The 14,199-nt window shown below is 45.8% G+C and overlaps 1 protein-coding gene across 2 annotated transcripts in view; it reads right to left on the reverse strand.

The window, feature by feature from the left end:
- Positions 1 to 11,063, reverse strand: part of LOC122622429 (kin of IRRE-like protein 1) — a 56,467-nt gene extending 45,404 nt beyond the window's left edge. Inside the window, exon 1 of one of the 2 annotated variants that reach the window (XM_043800850.1) lies at positions 10,358 to 11,063. In XM_043800850.1, coding sequence (XP_043656785.1) covers positions 10,358 to 10,484 — 127 coding nt within the window. In that variant the 5' untranslated portion in view covers positions 10,485 to 11,063. The remainder of the gene's footprint in view (positions 1 to 10,357) is intronic. The other variant, XM_043800849.1, reaches the window with a different exon arrangement.
- Between the last annotated feature and the right edge of the window lie 3,136 nt (positions 11,064 to 14,199).

Below are 14,199 nucleotides of genomic sequence, written 5' to 3' on the forward strand. Positions count from 1 at the left end.
GATGTCAGGCCAAACTAATCGGATTAGTGTGTCCTACTCCTCGCTTTTTTGAACCAAAACCCAGCCAGCCCCCTGCCCGCCCATACGCTTTGCACGTGTGACGGATGGGTCCTTGTTCACGGAGAAAGGATATTTCGCAGGGAATGCGACTGGCGCTCGTTAGCCCAAGTGACCTCCATTCGGGACTCGGCACGTTTTAGTGTAATTAAAAAGATATCCGGGCAGACAGTCGGCTGATAGTGGTTTCCCAGTCAGTCAGCTTGGATACTTGGATACTTGGATACACCGCCAACGCTTTTCAACTGAAAAGATTTCTAGCACCCGAGGACGAGGACGAAGTGACGTGACACGACTGCAGGAGGAAATTGTTGTCATTTCAAATGGCGAAAGAACATAATTTCTGACGTATGCGATTACGGAAACTTGCACTGCGCAACGGCTAACGAAAACGGAAAACGGAACGGAACGGAGCAGGACGACGGATTCCGTAGTGGATCCGTCCTGGTGGCGGGGGGCAGGACAACTAAACCGTAGACAAAGGCCAAAACGAAACAAAAAGCGACAAGCAATAAAATGAGAAACCGCGCCACACCAAGGCTAAAGCCAGGCCAAAAGCACATCAATCAACGATGGTGCGGGGTCTCCACAGGATCCAGGACTCAGGATCCAGGATGGGGGGAAAACAACGAAAGGATAAGCGTATTGTGCGAGAACAACTATTCGCCCTGTGTGCATTTGTGTGCTCTCTGCTGGCTGCTCCCCGAACTGCTGTTTGTTGTAACATAGTTTCATGCCGCACCGACGACCACAAAATACCTACAAGTCACGGGATCCACGGCATCCACTGGCCCCACTGGCGGCGGAGGGGGGTTGCCACAAAGCGGGGGTGGCGCTTGCCAGTCAGTCAGTTAGAGAGACAGTCGGACAAACACGGGCATAAATATAAAATATGTACGTGCGTGTGTTGCGGTGCGCTGCGGTGCGCTGAACAAGATTAAAGTGTAGCCAGCTTGGGGCAGAAACAATAAAAAACTAAAGGGGGGGATTCCACAAGTCGAGTGGAAAGGGGAATATCCTCAAAACACTTGCTGCAACCTCGGCACGTCCGGGAAAAATCTTGTTACAAATGAAAGTGTCACCATGCATGTGACTTTCACTTACGATATTAGCTTTCTTCTTATTTAAAAGCACTTGCAACACAGTTCCAAATTTTACCCATAAAGGGTAAAATATTAAAATATTTCGAAATAAATTATAATATTTTTACTTTTTTTTACATTGTTAAACCTGTCTTTTTTGAAAGAGCTATTAGAAACAAAGACCTCAAGATTGACGCAAAGTTCAAAAGACGAATGAAAAGGTTACCCATATCTTGGTTGGTGTGTTTGGGGCAACAACATTGTTGCCGCAACACAATTAAATGTGGCAGCTTCATATTTAGTTTTCCTTGTGTGTCCTGAGTAAGACACGAAAAAGAGGGGGCAAGGGGATTCGGCTATCCCAATACCTCCATCAGTGGAGTCCACAATTAATCTCTACTGGGGGACGTCACACACACATCAGCACACACACACACACACACACACACACACACACAGCGCTGCTGATTCCTGTGGAAGATGCATGTGTGGGTATTATTTTATGGCTCATGGTAATTACAGGTGTCGCTATAATAAATTATCTTTGAATTTACTGTTTGTCGTTCTCATCGTTGTTCGTTGTTCGCTGTTTGCTGTTGTTGGTGTTGCTGGCATTGTTAATGTGTTGTTGCTGGCAGTGCCTTTGCTCCTGTCACCGGAGGAGTCTTGTCACAGGATCCCTTGGCCAGGATAGTGCGAGTGTGTGAGTGTGCCAGTGTGCAGGTGTGAGGGAGTGAGTTGGGATAATTGGCTGGCGGACTGGTACTCCTGCCTGCTGGCCACCCGATGATGTTCCTGCTGCTGTTGCTACTGCTGCTGCTGCTGCTGCTGTTGCTGGCAGCTCGCATGTCCTGGCATTGATAAGCTTTATTAAAAAGGATAATGAGCCTGTGGTCGTAAGCCTGCGCCAGTGTGCGTGTGCCCGTGTGTAATGCGGTTTTGTAGTTTGTGTGTGCTGGCAACTGGCCCATGTACATGTGTCCATTATAAGTTTCGCCGTTGTTTACGAGTTGTCGGTGGCTGTAGTTGTTAATAGTTATGAGTTAATGGAGTTTTTGCCGCTACCACTGTTTGTTTGCTGCCTTCCGTTTCCATTATTATTTTCGGATTATTATGATTACTTTTGTTTGGCCGCATAATCAAATTAACTGAATGCGAGCCCTGCCACTTCCGCTGCTGTTGTCGCTGACAAACGAGTTTATATTTATGTATATATACACAAACACACACACATACAGTGATTCTGCCCTGTGAACACCCCTATAATTGCATAATCAAGCGTCCTCTTTGTGGCGCTAAAAAAATAACTTTTCTCAAACGACTTTTTGATGTGGCTGATTCCTGTTTGATTGGGTTACGCAAAGTTACACGGATGTATATCGATCGATGCTTGGCCCAGATGTTATTCAAACAAACTACCATATTTCACAGCCAATAGCTTTTGAAACTCAATTTTGGCTTAAAGTTGGCAGCTAGAAACTGTATATCCTTGACAGATTAAGTAGTTTACTTTTACTTTTACCAATTTAGAAAATAGATTTCCTCTCTTTTTACCAAGTATCCTCTTTTCCCAAATAGTACTCAACACTTTTCCTTTCTGGTGGATGGAAAATATTAGTTTGGTTCCTCATTTGGTGGCCCAGTTAGTTTCACCAGCTTTCCTTATTGATTTTCGGGTCTGCATGTTGTGTCTGCATTCCAACTGGAATTTAAATGCTTTTCGAACCCCAAATCCTGTCGAGAAGCACGTTTCGAATGCACTTCACATGCAGCGCATTCGCTTCCGCTTCTGGATTTTATGGACTTACGTCGCCATTCGCCGTCTGAGTGCCGTTCGGGATTAAAGTGTCCAAGTCGGATGGCCGAGCACCACTGGGCGGTTCAGATGGTTAAGTTGGTTTGCCTGGTTTTGGATGGTTTCGGATGGCTTCGGGTGGCATTCAATGCAATGGGTGCTGCTTAGGTGCTTAGTGCGGTTTGGCCAGGAGTGACAAGTCTGTTCGGTCTGTTTATGCATGTGCTGAAACGGCAATTTAATGAGCGCGCCAGGCGTAATCCTCCCCCGGCTTTTGCATTTTGCGGCGCGGAGCGGTTCGCAGCGCGCGACGTTCAAGGATGTTCGCCTGCCACTCGAGGCGAGCAGGAAACGGAAATTACTTTGCAAACACTTTGCACCACCTTCGCTCCGTTCGCTTAACCCTCGGGATCCTCGCGTGGTGCTGGGATTGCTAAGAGTGCTAGGAGTGCCAGGAGTCAAGTGAAGTCAGAAGGGTCAGGAGAAGTCCTGCCTGCCGTCTTGCGTCATTTTCATTTTCTTCACGCTATTCCAGCCGTTTGCTGCTTTCAGCCCTTTTTATGGCCAACGGCAGTATGAAATATGAATTGCGGTTACTTCAAAAATCTCCTTTCGCCTTTCGCCTTGCCTGGCTATTTCGCCAGGAGCGCCACGGGCAACAAAAATCAACTGCATTTAACTTTGTTGTGCTTTTTCGTCGTAGTCGCTGCTGCTGCGGCACATTGCCATTTTATGGCTAAATCCACTTTGGCAACACACACACACACACACACACACAAATAGAGTAGAGCACAATTTCGGCGGAGGAAGTGGAAGGAAGGAAACAGGACACAGGCAGGTGGCCGAAAAGGGGCTTCCACCTATGGCTTATTGAAACTTGTTGTAAGTTAAGTTATGGCCGAAATGCTGTTGGCTGCTGCTGTTTCACCACTCACATGCCCCATTGTGTGTGTGTGTGTTAGTGAGTATGAGCTTGGGTTAAAATTACCTTTAAATTGAAAATTATTGTATGTGCGCGCGCTCGACTCGCACTCGAATCGCAGCTCCTCCAAACGCTCACCTGGCTGAAACATAAATTTCTGTGGTTTCTGCCGCAAATTGCGTCGGGTGTTGGATGTTGCATGTTGGGTGTTGGGCGGCAAGTGCCAGTGGGCCGGAGAATTACTTTTTCAATTTAAGACTCTCTCAGCGGCAGGTAAATGAATTAATGTGTGGGAGGGGAGGAGGACATCTTAATTTATATTCATAAACATGGAGGGGCTGCTTCCACCGCAGAGATTTAGAGTCCTGCCTCAGAGATTTGTGGCATAGACAGTGAGCGGGAGAGAGCGACAGTGCGGGACACCAGTTGTCCTTTTGTCAATTTTCAATGGCTTTTAAAATGATTAAATTTCATTTTGTGAAATATGCGGCTGTGACAGGCGGACAATCAGTGGGTTTTTTGGAAGGCGGAGGAGGAGCAGCTGGCTATTGGTTTCGGTTCGATTTGTTTGACAAGTTTATTAAAAGAGCACGCTAAAAGTGTCCTCCTGCTGGACCAAGCTGGCCATAACTCCTGGTCGCCATGCGGGGTTCAAGAGTTTTGAACTTGCGGCGGAGCCTGTGACATTTTCCACACACTTGGCTCCTTTGGCAAATTGTCGTTTGCCTCGCCCCGTCCACAAAATCTGGACTCTCCTCACGGGCTTGTTTGTTTGCCTGGCGGGCTCGTAAATAAATCATTTGATAACTTGACGCGCTGCCTTTCGCCCTTCCAACACCCCCCGGAAATTCCCCGCCCACGCATCCTGTATCCTGCGGTCAAGGACTCACCTCAAGCAACTGGCGACTTGTCCGCCGCCACAAGATATTGTGATTTATTTGCTTTCACTTGGCTGTGACGTGACGCGACGCAGGCCAATATCGATTGGGTTTGGCTTTACGAGCTACACGGACCCAACATTCAGTTGCCACTTTGTTCTTCTGGCCTTATCTGTGCCAGCTTTTGGCGCAACACAACGCGGCGGGGAAAAGCGGGAAAGCGGGAAAGCCTCGTTAATTTTCACTGATACTGCGGAGTAAACTTCGGTCGGACATTGCCGGGGCAACCGCTCGCAGTTTCAATTATCCAAGTCCCTTCTTTCATGTGGCTGCCGACAACAATTTACACTGGCTTTTGGGGCGGGCCAGCACGCCAAATAGTTTGAATTCCCCCAAATAGATTTCCACTGTCGTGGTCGAAAGAAAGACGCATGCGAGCTGGCTCATTTGGGGAAAGGCGCCAACTTTTGGCCAGTTCGTAAAGGAAACTCTTTAAGCTTTTCCGGTGAAAGAGCAGAACATAGGGCAACGACAAACATACAAGGTTTTCCACTTAGACTCGGGCAGGTAGGTGGATCAGGTGGCATACGGCCGCTGTCATAACCGAATCAATATGACTGCCGGCAGTCGTCAGGTGGTGCAGGTGGCCCGAACCCTGAGCCACTGAGCCAATCAGCTATTAATAGAGCTGAGAATCAGCTTAGACGACGGACTTACCGGACTGAAACCGTTCAGGACTCGCCACACACGCTTGACCCCCGAAGAAAGCGGACAATTTTCTATTTATAATCAGGTTGAAACGGAGACCTAAGCCTCTGCCTCTCGGCTCCAGCTCCTTACCTTGCCTCACCACTGGCATGGGGATTAGGTATTTGAAAAGTTTCTGACCCAAAAGGCTTTGGCATGCGAGTGGGGTGTGTGTTAATGGAGGAGCAGCAGGATGAGCTGCAGGAGTTGGAGGCCCCGGCACGAGTCCGGAGTCAATAGACAGAGATATATCTTCTCTCGGACCGGATTTTGTTTGCCTGACTTTGTTGCCACTTGCCAACAATGGCAACCTGTCCGGACGGACCGTCGTTTTGGTCCCTGCTTTCATGCGGATTTGCCTATTTGCCTGAATGCCCATTATCGTCATCTCCATCATCGCCATCAGACCCGGCTTGAGCCCTGGTTTGAGCCCCTAACCTAACCCCTTTTTGCGTTTTTGATCTATGCCCCAAAATCCAATGGCTCACATACAGACAAAAGTTTCCAGGCGCCACAAACTTTTCGGTGGCTCTGCCGTTCGAGTTTCCACTGCCCCCTCCCCCACCCACAACGCTCAGTTGTCATGGCAATTTTGAAAGGAGATATTCAATTTGGCTGTTTCCTCGTCTCCACATAATACTTTCTAAGCAGTTTGAAGTTTTAGGGCCACTTTAAATGGCCACAAATTGTTGTCAGAATGCCGATGCTGCAACTAATTTAATCAAATTAGCTCGAGCACTCGCTTCACTGCATGAAAATGATCAACTCATTAACAAATATAAGTTCGCCTTGTAATGGGAAAATGTCTGCACAAGTTTAACAAGATTAACCGGTGAAAAGTTTTGATTTATTTTGACCCTAGCTGCCCCAATTGAATTTGCCAGTATTATTCCAGGCAAATGCCAACGAAGGGATCCCAGGGGGAAGAAGCGACTTAGGCCACGGTGCTCTAAGCCTCTGAGTTGGTAAAAATTCAAACAATATGGCCAAAAGCTCATCAAGCGCATCAGTGCGTCTTAGCCTGGTCCAAAGCTGACAGCATCTTAGCCGGAACGGGGAGCCGAAAAGCCGGAACAGGAGCTGTGGCTGTAGCTGTGGCTGCCACCAAATCCATTTTGGCAGCCGGGCGGCTGGAGGAGGTGGCCCGACTGCAAGGTAGTGAAATTTACAATTTAAAATGCATGCATAATGAATGTTGTTTGCTGCCAAATGGCTTTCGGGCAAAGGGGAGGGTGCAGGCAATCGGGGGCATTGCGACCATGACCCAGCACCCAGCCAACGGGGGTTGCCCCTCAGCGTCGGCTGCCCCCTGGCCGTGCAACATGCAGAGCGGAACAAAAAATAGCACATAACAACAACTCAACTCAACTCGGTCGACTCGCCTTCAACTGCAGCTGGAAAAATCCTTAATCTGTGCGAAAATTTAGAGGAGCGCAGTGAAATTGGGTAACGCAATGGGGACACTAAGAAAAACGCAGCACAGCCTTAAATTTTGTGCCATTTCTGGCAAACAAAAAGAGAGAGGAGTAAAATACTTTTATTAATCAAAATTATATGGCTTGAAATATATATATAATATTTAAATATGACTTAAAGAGACCAATATAATTTCTGCCGTGCATGCAAGTTTGAAAAGTGGAGAGTGGTGGAGGACGTGGTAGTTGGATGAGACCATGACTGGCAGCTGGATAGATGCTTCCTTTGGCCTTTCGCCTTTGCTTTGTTTTTTGGCTTATTTTGCATTAGAAAAGCACTGGGAGAGGGGGTGGAGCCACCACCCACAACTCCTGTGTGTGTGTGTATGCACATATTTGCCCGACTTTGTTTGCCAACACACAAACACACACACCCGCACATAAGCATAAACGCACCCAGTAGAACAGCTACGGTTGAAAAATTTGTGCATAATTTTGCCAGGCGAAAATATGCTTTGGGCCTCGAGGAGAGCAGAAGCAGGAAACTGGGAAATCGATGACAGGACACATGGCAAGCAGCGAACTCCCACTGGGATGCCTCCTTACACTTGCTTTGTTTGCGGATTAAGCTGCCGGGGAGCTGTTGTCCTTGCTCTCCTGGCAGCGGCATTCAGTTATTCAGTTCTATTCCCCATTCTCATCTGCATCCTCGATTGAGCTCGAAATGTTGCGTTCTCTAATTTAATTAGGCGCGTGCCGCAACAGGAAGCTGTTTGCAATCAGGCGTCGCATACAAACGCACCGACCTCACGAGGATATACGAATGTGTGGGTATTTACACTGTGCGCAATATTTTCATTACGTGCTCGGTACCCTTGACAACCTGCAGCGACAATTTCCACCATATTTTTCCCATTTTCCTTAATTGTGGCACACACGTGACAACGATTTATTTCTTCCCAGCGAATAGTTGTACCGATTCTCGTTCACTTGAGTCCTCGCCGCAATATAATACTATACACATTAAAAGTTAAACCTTTGTGTAAGGAGTTTCTGCCATTAAACTGGCAGAAATGTAACCGCGATTGTTGCCGTTTCTTGTTCGTGTTATTCGATCTAACTGAGCAATGGAAACTATAACCTTTTATGTCACTGGTTTTGCGGGATTTCGATTTCGATTTAGCCAAACTGTTTTGATAAAGTCGTGGCCTTCATTATTTTAGTGACTCATTAAAAGTGGCCACCCAAGTTGTCTTGGGGCTTAACTTTTGCGAACGCAACTTTTCCGATTTTATGACTTCGATTTCCATTAACAGTCAGCTGTTTGCAGGCACTCTCACATATGTGATAGAATGATACGAAATGCTCCGGACACATCGGAGCCCATTAAACACATTCCAAAATTGAAAAGTCATGTTGAACTTTTTTAGCACTGCTGCTGGTTTTTTGGCCAGTTTGCATGATTTGTATTTATCTGGGCGAGTGGAAAGCTCTTATCGGCCACAGTTGAGATAGAGGCAAACTTTCGGTTTGATTACTTAAGAATTTGGTCAATGATTTCGAATAAAGTCGAATAGTTGTCCGAAGTTCAAGTGGCAGAATGGTGCAAGGATTTTTGGAAACACACACACACACACTCACTCATTCAGAGCGGTAATAAATTTCCGCCTGCTTGAGTGGCGGAGCGAAGAGAAAGAGAGGGAAACAGACACAGACACAGACATACGTGCGAAGTTCGCAGCACCATGATGTCCTGGCCATTATCCTGCATATAAAGTCGTTCATTTCCTTGTTGTTTTTTGGTCATTCCTGCTTTGATTTGACCGTCGACAATTTCATTGCTCCCCTGCACCCCGCTGTGTGTTACGGCCATTGTATTGCATACATAATAAATTTTATGAAACGTAAATTTTTATTGAGACCAATTTTTGTCGCTGCCATAAAAGCGAAGAACATGAAAGGAAAAGCTCGTTCCAATCGAAGCGAATGTTTTATTTATAGCGCAGCCTCAATTCGGAAATTAATTTCGCATTAACTATTTTCGGTGTTTGCTGCCATATTAGAGGCGAACACAAACAGCAGTATTAGAAATGCTCGTTGGGTAAACAACAAATGTTGTGAGTGCTTCCAGTTTTCTACCACCCCCCCACCCAAAAACCCAAAAACATTTCAAATAGTTCGAATTAGCAAAACAATACAAATGGAGAGCAAACAGAGAGCAAAGACAAAACATAAACACGAACACAAACTAAAACACAAATAGAGCCCCCAATTGGAATTTGCTGCCGTAAATGAAAATGAAAATATTGCGAATCAAACGAGGCGAACTGAAACAAAGCCAAATGAAATGAAAGGGACTTCGAACTGCGACCGTGCGACCGAAATCAAATGACAAACGTTGGTCCCATCTGCTGATTTGTGATGGGCAAATAGAAGAAAGAAAATGCTCCCCGAAAAACAAGCCAACAAAACTATCATTTACGTTGCCTCATTGTTTTGCATGCCCAAAATGCTTTTATGTGCGAGCCAACGCTGCGTATACGTAATCCCCATGTGAACTTGCCATTAAATTCGGCATTTAGATTTGCACAGGAGGGGGTGGTGGCACAAACCAATTGTTGGAGAAAAATGATGGAATGCCCACTTACATTTAAAACCAATTGGTTTCAGTAATTGCCTTAAGCCCCTTTTGCCTGATCCCATACGATTATGGGATTACACTTGTGAGAAAACAACATTCAGGATAATGGCGAATGGCGAATGCATATTAATAACAAGCAGTAATATTTATTAAAACGATGCCTGTTGTTTCGCCTGCCCGCATTTAAAATTCACCAGCGACGCTGTAAAGAGCTGAATTGTTAATGAAATAATGAATATATATGAGTTTAAAGGCTGAACGATTTAAGCTGCTTTCACGCGAGTAATTATATTTCAATTACATGCGGACTACGCCAGCAGACCCACCGACTCCCACTGACCTAGATCACCTCTGAACTGCTGAGGAAAATGTTCAAAAAGATATTGAACTCATCGACTTACGGCTCATTAGCACGTTTCTTCACCAAAAGGGGGGAGAGTTTGGAGAAGGAAAGAAAGAAGTGAGGAATTGCCAGACAACTTGATTGAACTTCAATGGGCTCTAAGATGGCTGCTCCTTGGAGCTCGAGATTAATGCTAATGTGACAACTTAATCGAAAGCCATTTACAAGTCATGTCAAGTGGAGAGCGGCTCAGTCTCCGTCTCTGTCTCCAAGGCTCTGGAGCTCGTTATTATGACAGGACCTCAATGTGGGGACGTGGGATGTAGGCATGGGGCTATGGGTTCATGACGACGACAAATCCATAAAAAAGCACGTTAAATATTTGCATTAATTCCGGGCGCTGGCTGATAAGTCCTGGATGCTCACAGCTAACAGGAAACAGGAGACAAGGAGACAGCGACTGCTGTTGACACTTACCCGGCAAACAAGATGCGACTACGATGCCGATAAGGAGCAATAGTTGGGCCATCTCCGTGCTGCTCCCGCTGCTGCTGCTCCTCCTGCTCCTGCTCACGCTCCTTTGGCTCCTGTTTTGGCTGCTCATTTTGCCAGCAAGTCGTTTCGTCCTTATCACTAAATGCGTTACTTTGTCAACGACCCGAGTTCTCGGGCTGTTTTGTGTGGACGTTAGGTGGGGCTGACTGCTTACTGCCTGCTGACTTTGACTTTTGCTGCACGACTCACTCGCACTTGAATCTCAGTGTTCACGGCTCAATTTTGTGTAACGGCTATCAGTTAGGTGTGTTTATGGCTGGGAGAACCGCAGGCGGCGATCTTGCTGTGCATAAACAATAAAAAATATAGCAAAATGTAGGCCCGAACTGTCATGACAAAGAAAGCGTAACCCGAACTGCCAACTGATTTGTTGCTCGATTAGAGAAGTTCTGCGATATTTGATATTTGACGCCAATGTTACGCTGGATCAAATGGAGTTAATTGGAATCCTTTCGGGAAATATTATTTTACGTTACGCGCCGCACTTTTTCTGTGTTGATGGTGTCTTGTTCGTTAATCAGAAATTTACACAATCCCGAATGGATGAAAGCACAGTGAAAATTTCAATCAAAACTTTACTCTCTTTGTCTGTCTTTTTGGTGGCTTTTACTCGAATTTTGTTGTTTGTATTTTTGTATTTTTTTGCTTTTTAGCGCTCGTTAACTCCAGCGTTTCGTTTTGCGTCTTTGTTTGTTCCGTTTTTAGTCTTTTCGCCGCCTTTTGTTTTCGCAATTTTTTTGCTCAATTTTTAATGCAATTTCCACGCTTAACTGCACTTTTTGCCATTTCGTTTGTTATTCCTGTTTCTTCTGATGTTGCTGTTGCTTTCGCTGTTTCTGTTGCTGTTTCTTTTGCTGTTTTTGCACTGCATTTATTTACACGAAATACACTCACACACACACAGGCACAAGCTCAAGCAAACGCACACAACGGCAGGCGACCGGAAACAGACAGAGACAAAATATGTACACAATTTGCAGCGCTCTCGTTCCCTCCGGTGCATGCCAACTGCCAACTGCCAAATTCAAATTACTGTTGCAGCTATCCCAGTTATGGCTCAGTTATCGTTCGCCTTGTTCCAATCCTGCAAATCAGATCAGAGCGCTCCGGTCCCTCATCAAGTGGCCTTTGTCCTGCCCCAGGACTCAAATCTGCGAATCTGCGAGTCTGCGAGTCTGCGGATCTGTGGACTCTGTCAGGAGTCCAGCCGTCGCATCTTCTTTAAATATCTGAAAAAGCAAGAGAAGAACAACATGAGGTTAGTTTCTAATTGGCTGTTTCAAGCGTTATACCCTTATTAACTAAGTCTTAAATATAGATATAAGCTTAATGTTCCTCAAAATATGCTGCTTGCTAGCAGCTGGCTTATTTTTGAGGCTTATGCTAAGTGTGTTCTTCATTTCTAATTTTCTTTGATGATGCCGGGGGCTTTTGCATAAAATATTAGCACATTTTCGGCTTTTTCTCCACTCGCAGTGCCTTGCATAATAGATGTGTACTACATATGGGTACGATTTCAGGATGTGAGTGCATCAGACAGACGGATAATGCGTCGCCTACGCAGCTAACCATTTCTCCCTGACTTCCTAAATGACTGACGTGTGTCTGAATTGCGTACTGAATTGCCTCATCCCCCTCCACCTCTTAGCCCGATGTCTTTAGCCTTTGTTCCCGGGCTGCAGCCCATTATTATGCTTTATTTTCCGCTTGACACCTTTGGGCTGCGTTGCGCATTTCCCATCTGCACTCACTGTATACATGTGTGTGTGTGTTTGGTGGGTGTGTGGGTGTGTTTGCGCGCGTGTCTGTGTCTGGGTGCTCAACCACGTGGCATTTATGCGCGACTTTTTCGCATTCGCATTCAGCTTTCAGTTTTTCCCCGGCTTGGCCGACCTGGCCGAAAGGCTTAGCCATGGCTAAAGCGACCGCCCCGAGCTGCGTGCAGATAGAGGGGGCAAAGTGGGGGGGTGGGGAGTGGGATGCTGAATGCTGGAAGGGTTGTACACTTTCTTATCAACATGCACGTCGACGTGAGGCAGAGACGTCATGTCGTCGTCTGAATTGAAATTTATTATTCTGCTTTGTCGTGCATGTGTGTGCGTGGGGGTGCCGCTTTCCACTTTTCCCACACTCAGGGAAAATGCTTGTGGGCAAACAAAAATATATGCCAAACATTTTCCACATTCAAATGGATTTTTTAAATAAATATTTTATGACCGTAAGCTATTTTTTGACGTTTCGATAATCTTTTTAATATTTTAAGATTTTTTGTTCATGTTAAAATTTAAATTATTTTAAGTGCACCCTCTTCGCATTTGGCTCCCCTTTTGCCGCACTCTCTTTAAGCAGTTTTGTGAGTGCCAGGCACTTTTTTGAGGTCCGTGTGTGTGTGGGTATGCGTGTGTGTGTGCGCCCCCTCGAAAGTCCTCTTTTCAAGCATTTAATATTTTTCTTTTCTCTCGACTTTTATAATTCTTCGCTTTTTTTTCCCCAGCCAGTGCTGTCTTGCTTTTACTTTTGTTAATTGCTTTTCATCTGGGGTAAGCTGGCAAAATGTCTGGGGGGCAGCTTTGATGTGCGACCTTTCAATGAGTCGAGCTTGTTGTTGGTGCTCTGGGGTCTCGCACTTAGGGATATTGTTCACATGTCTCAATTATCCTTTTGATTTTGCACACATGAAAGCGCCCCTCCGAAGTTTTGCGCTTTTGTTGGTCCAATTTCAAAGCAAAGTGCGGCCAGCGGTGGAGGGAATGAGGAAGGGAGGGAAGGGGGCTTATTGCTTTACACAGGCCAGTTATTATTAAAACGTTGTAAACCGAAACTAACAGGTTTGAATTTCTCATTTCCTGTTCGCCATTTGGGGCTCCCCAAAGGCTGGCAATAAAATCTGCATAATTTAGGCATTTACATGGTATGTATTATGTGTGAGATATGTATCGGAGTCTCCCCGAGAAACAAATGGTCACAGACGTGTCCAGCTTCTGTTTCTTTTGACCAGCGGGCCAAGCAAGAAAATGGGATGATATTGTATCTAGTTTGTTTTGCTGGCTCTGCTGACACTTGCCGTTTTTGTTGCCATGCACGTTGCAAAAAGTTAAGTAAAAATGGCGTAAACAAGGCGAAAGAAAAGCAGAGTTGGAAATTATGCAAAGATTATGTGCGTTGGAGGCGAGTGGGGGATCCTCATTGCGGGATCCTTGGATGCCAGATAGAATGAGCAAGTTAACTTGTCGCCGTGGTCACGACGGCTGGGTTGGGTAGGTGAGGTGAGGCGAGGTGAGGTGTCCTGGTGTTCAGGAGGAGCTCTAAGCCCAGCACCAACTTAAGTCGAGTGACATGTAAATCTAGCCTCAGGTTGCGGCCACGGCAGCTGCTGCTGTTGCTGCTGCTGCTGAAAAAGAGTTGCGGGCAAAAAACAGAGCCGAGATGATGATGATAATGCGGTCGTTCCAGACCCACTCTCAATTCCCATGCCCGGCAATCTCACCGCCCATTACCATCCACCATGCCCAGGAGCCACGTTTTCCTTTCTGAAAATCAGTTAAATGAGTTTGTTTACATGTTACGCCGCTGTGGCATTTTTTTTTCCATTTCGCCAACGACTTTCGAGCAGGGGCGGTAAAACGAAATAATAACAGGAAAACTTTACAGTACGAAAGGCCACATACCCTTGAAAAATGTCCTTAAATGACAAGTTGATTTATTTAAAAATATAATTTGTTTATGCTGCATATATAGTTTTCTTTACATCAGTAGCTCAAGTG

Source organism: Drosophila teissieri, chromosome 3R, assembly GCF_016746235.2.
Source record: "Drosophila teissieri strain GT53w chromosome 3R, Prin_Dtei_1.1, whole genome shotgun sequence".
Classification (NCBI taxonomy): domain Eukaryota; kingdom Metazoa; phylum Arthropoda; class Insecta; order Diptera; family Drosophilidae; genus Drosophila; species Drosophila teissieri.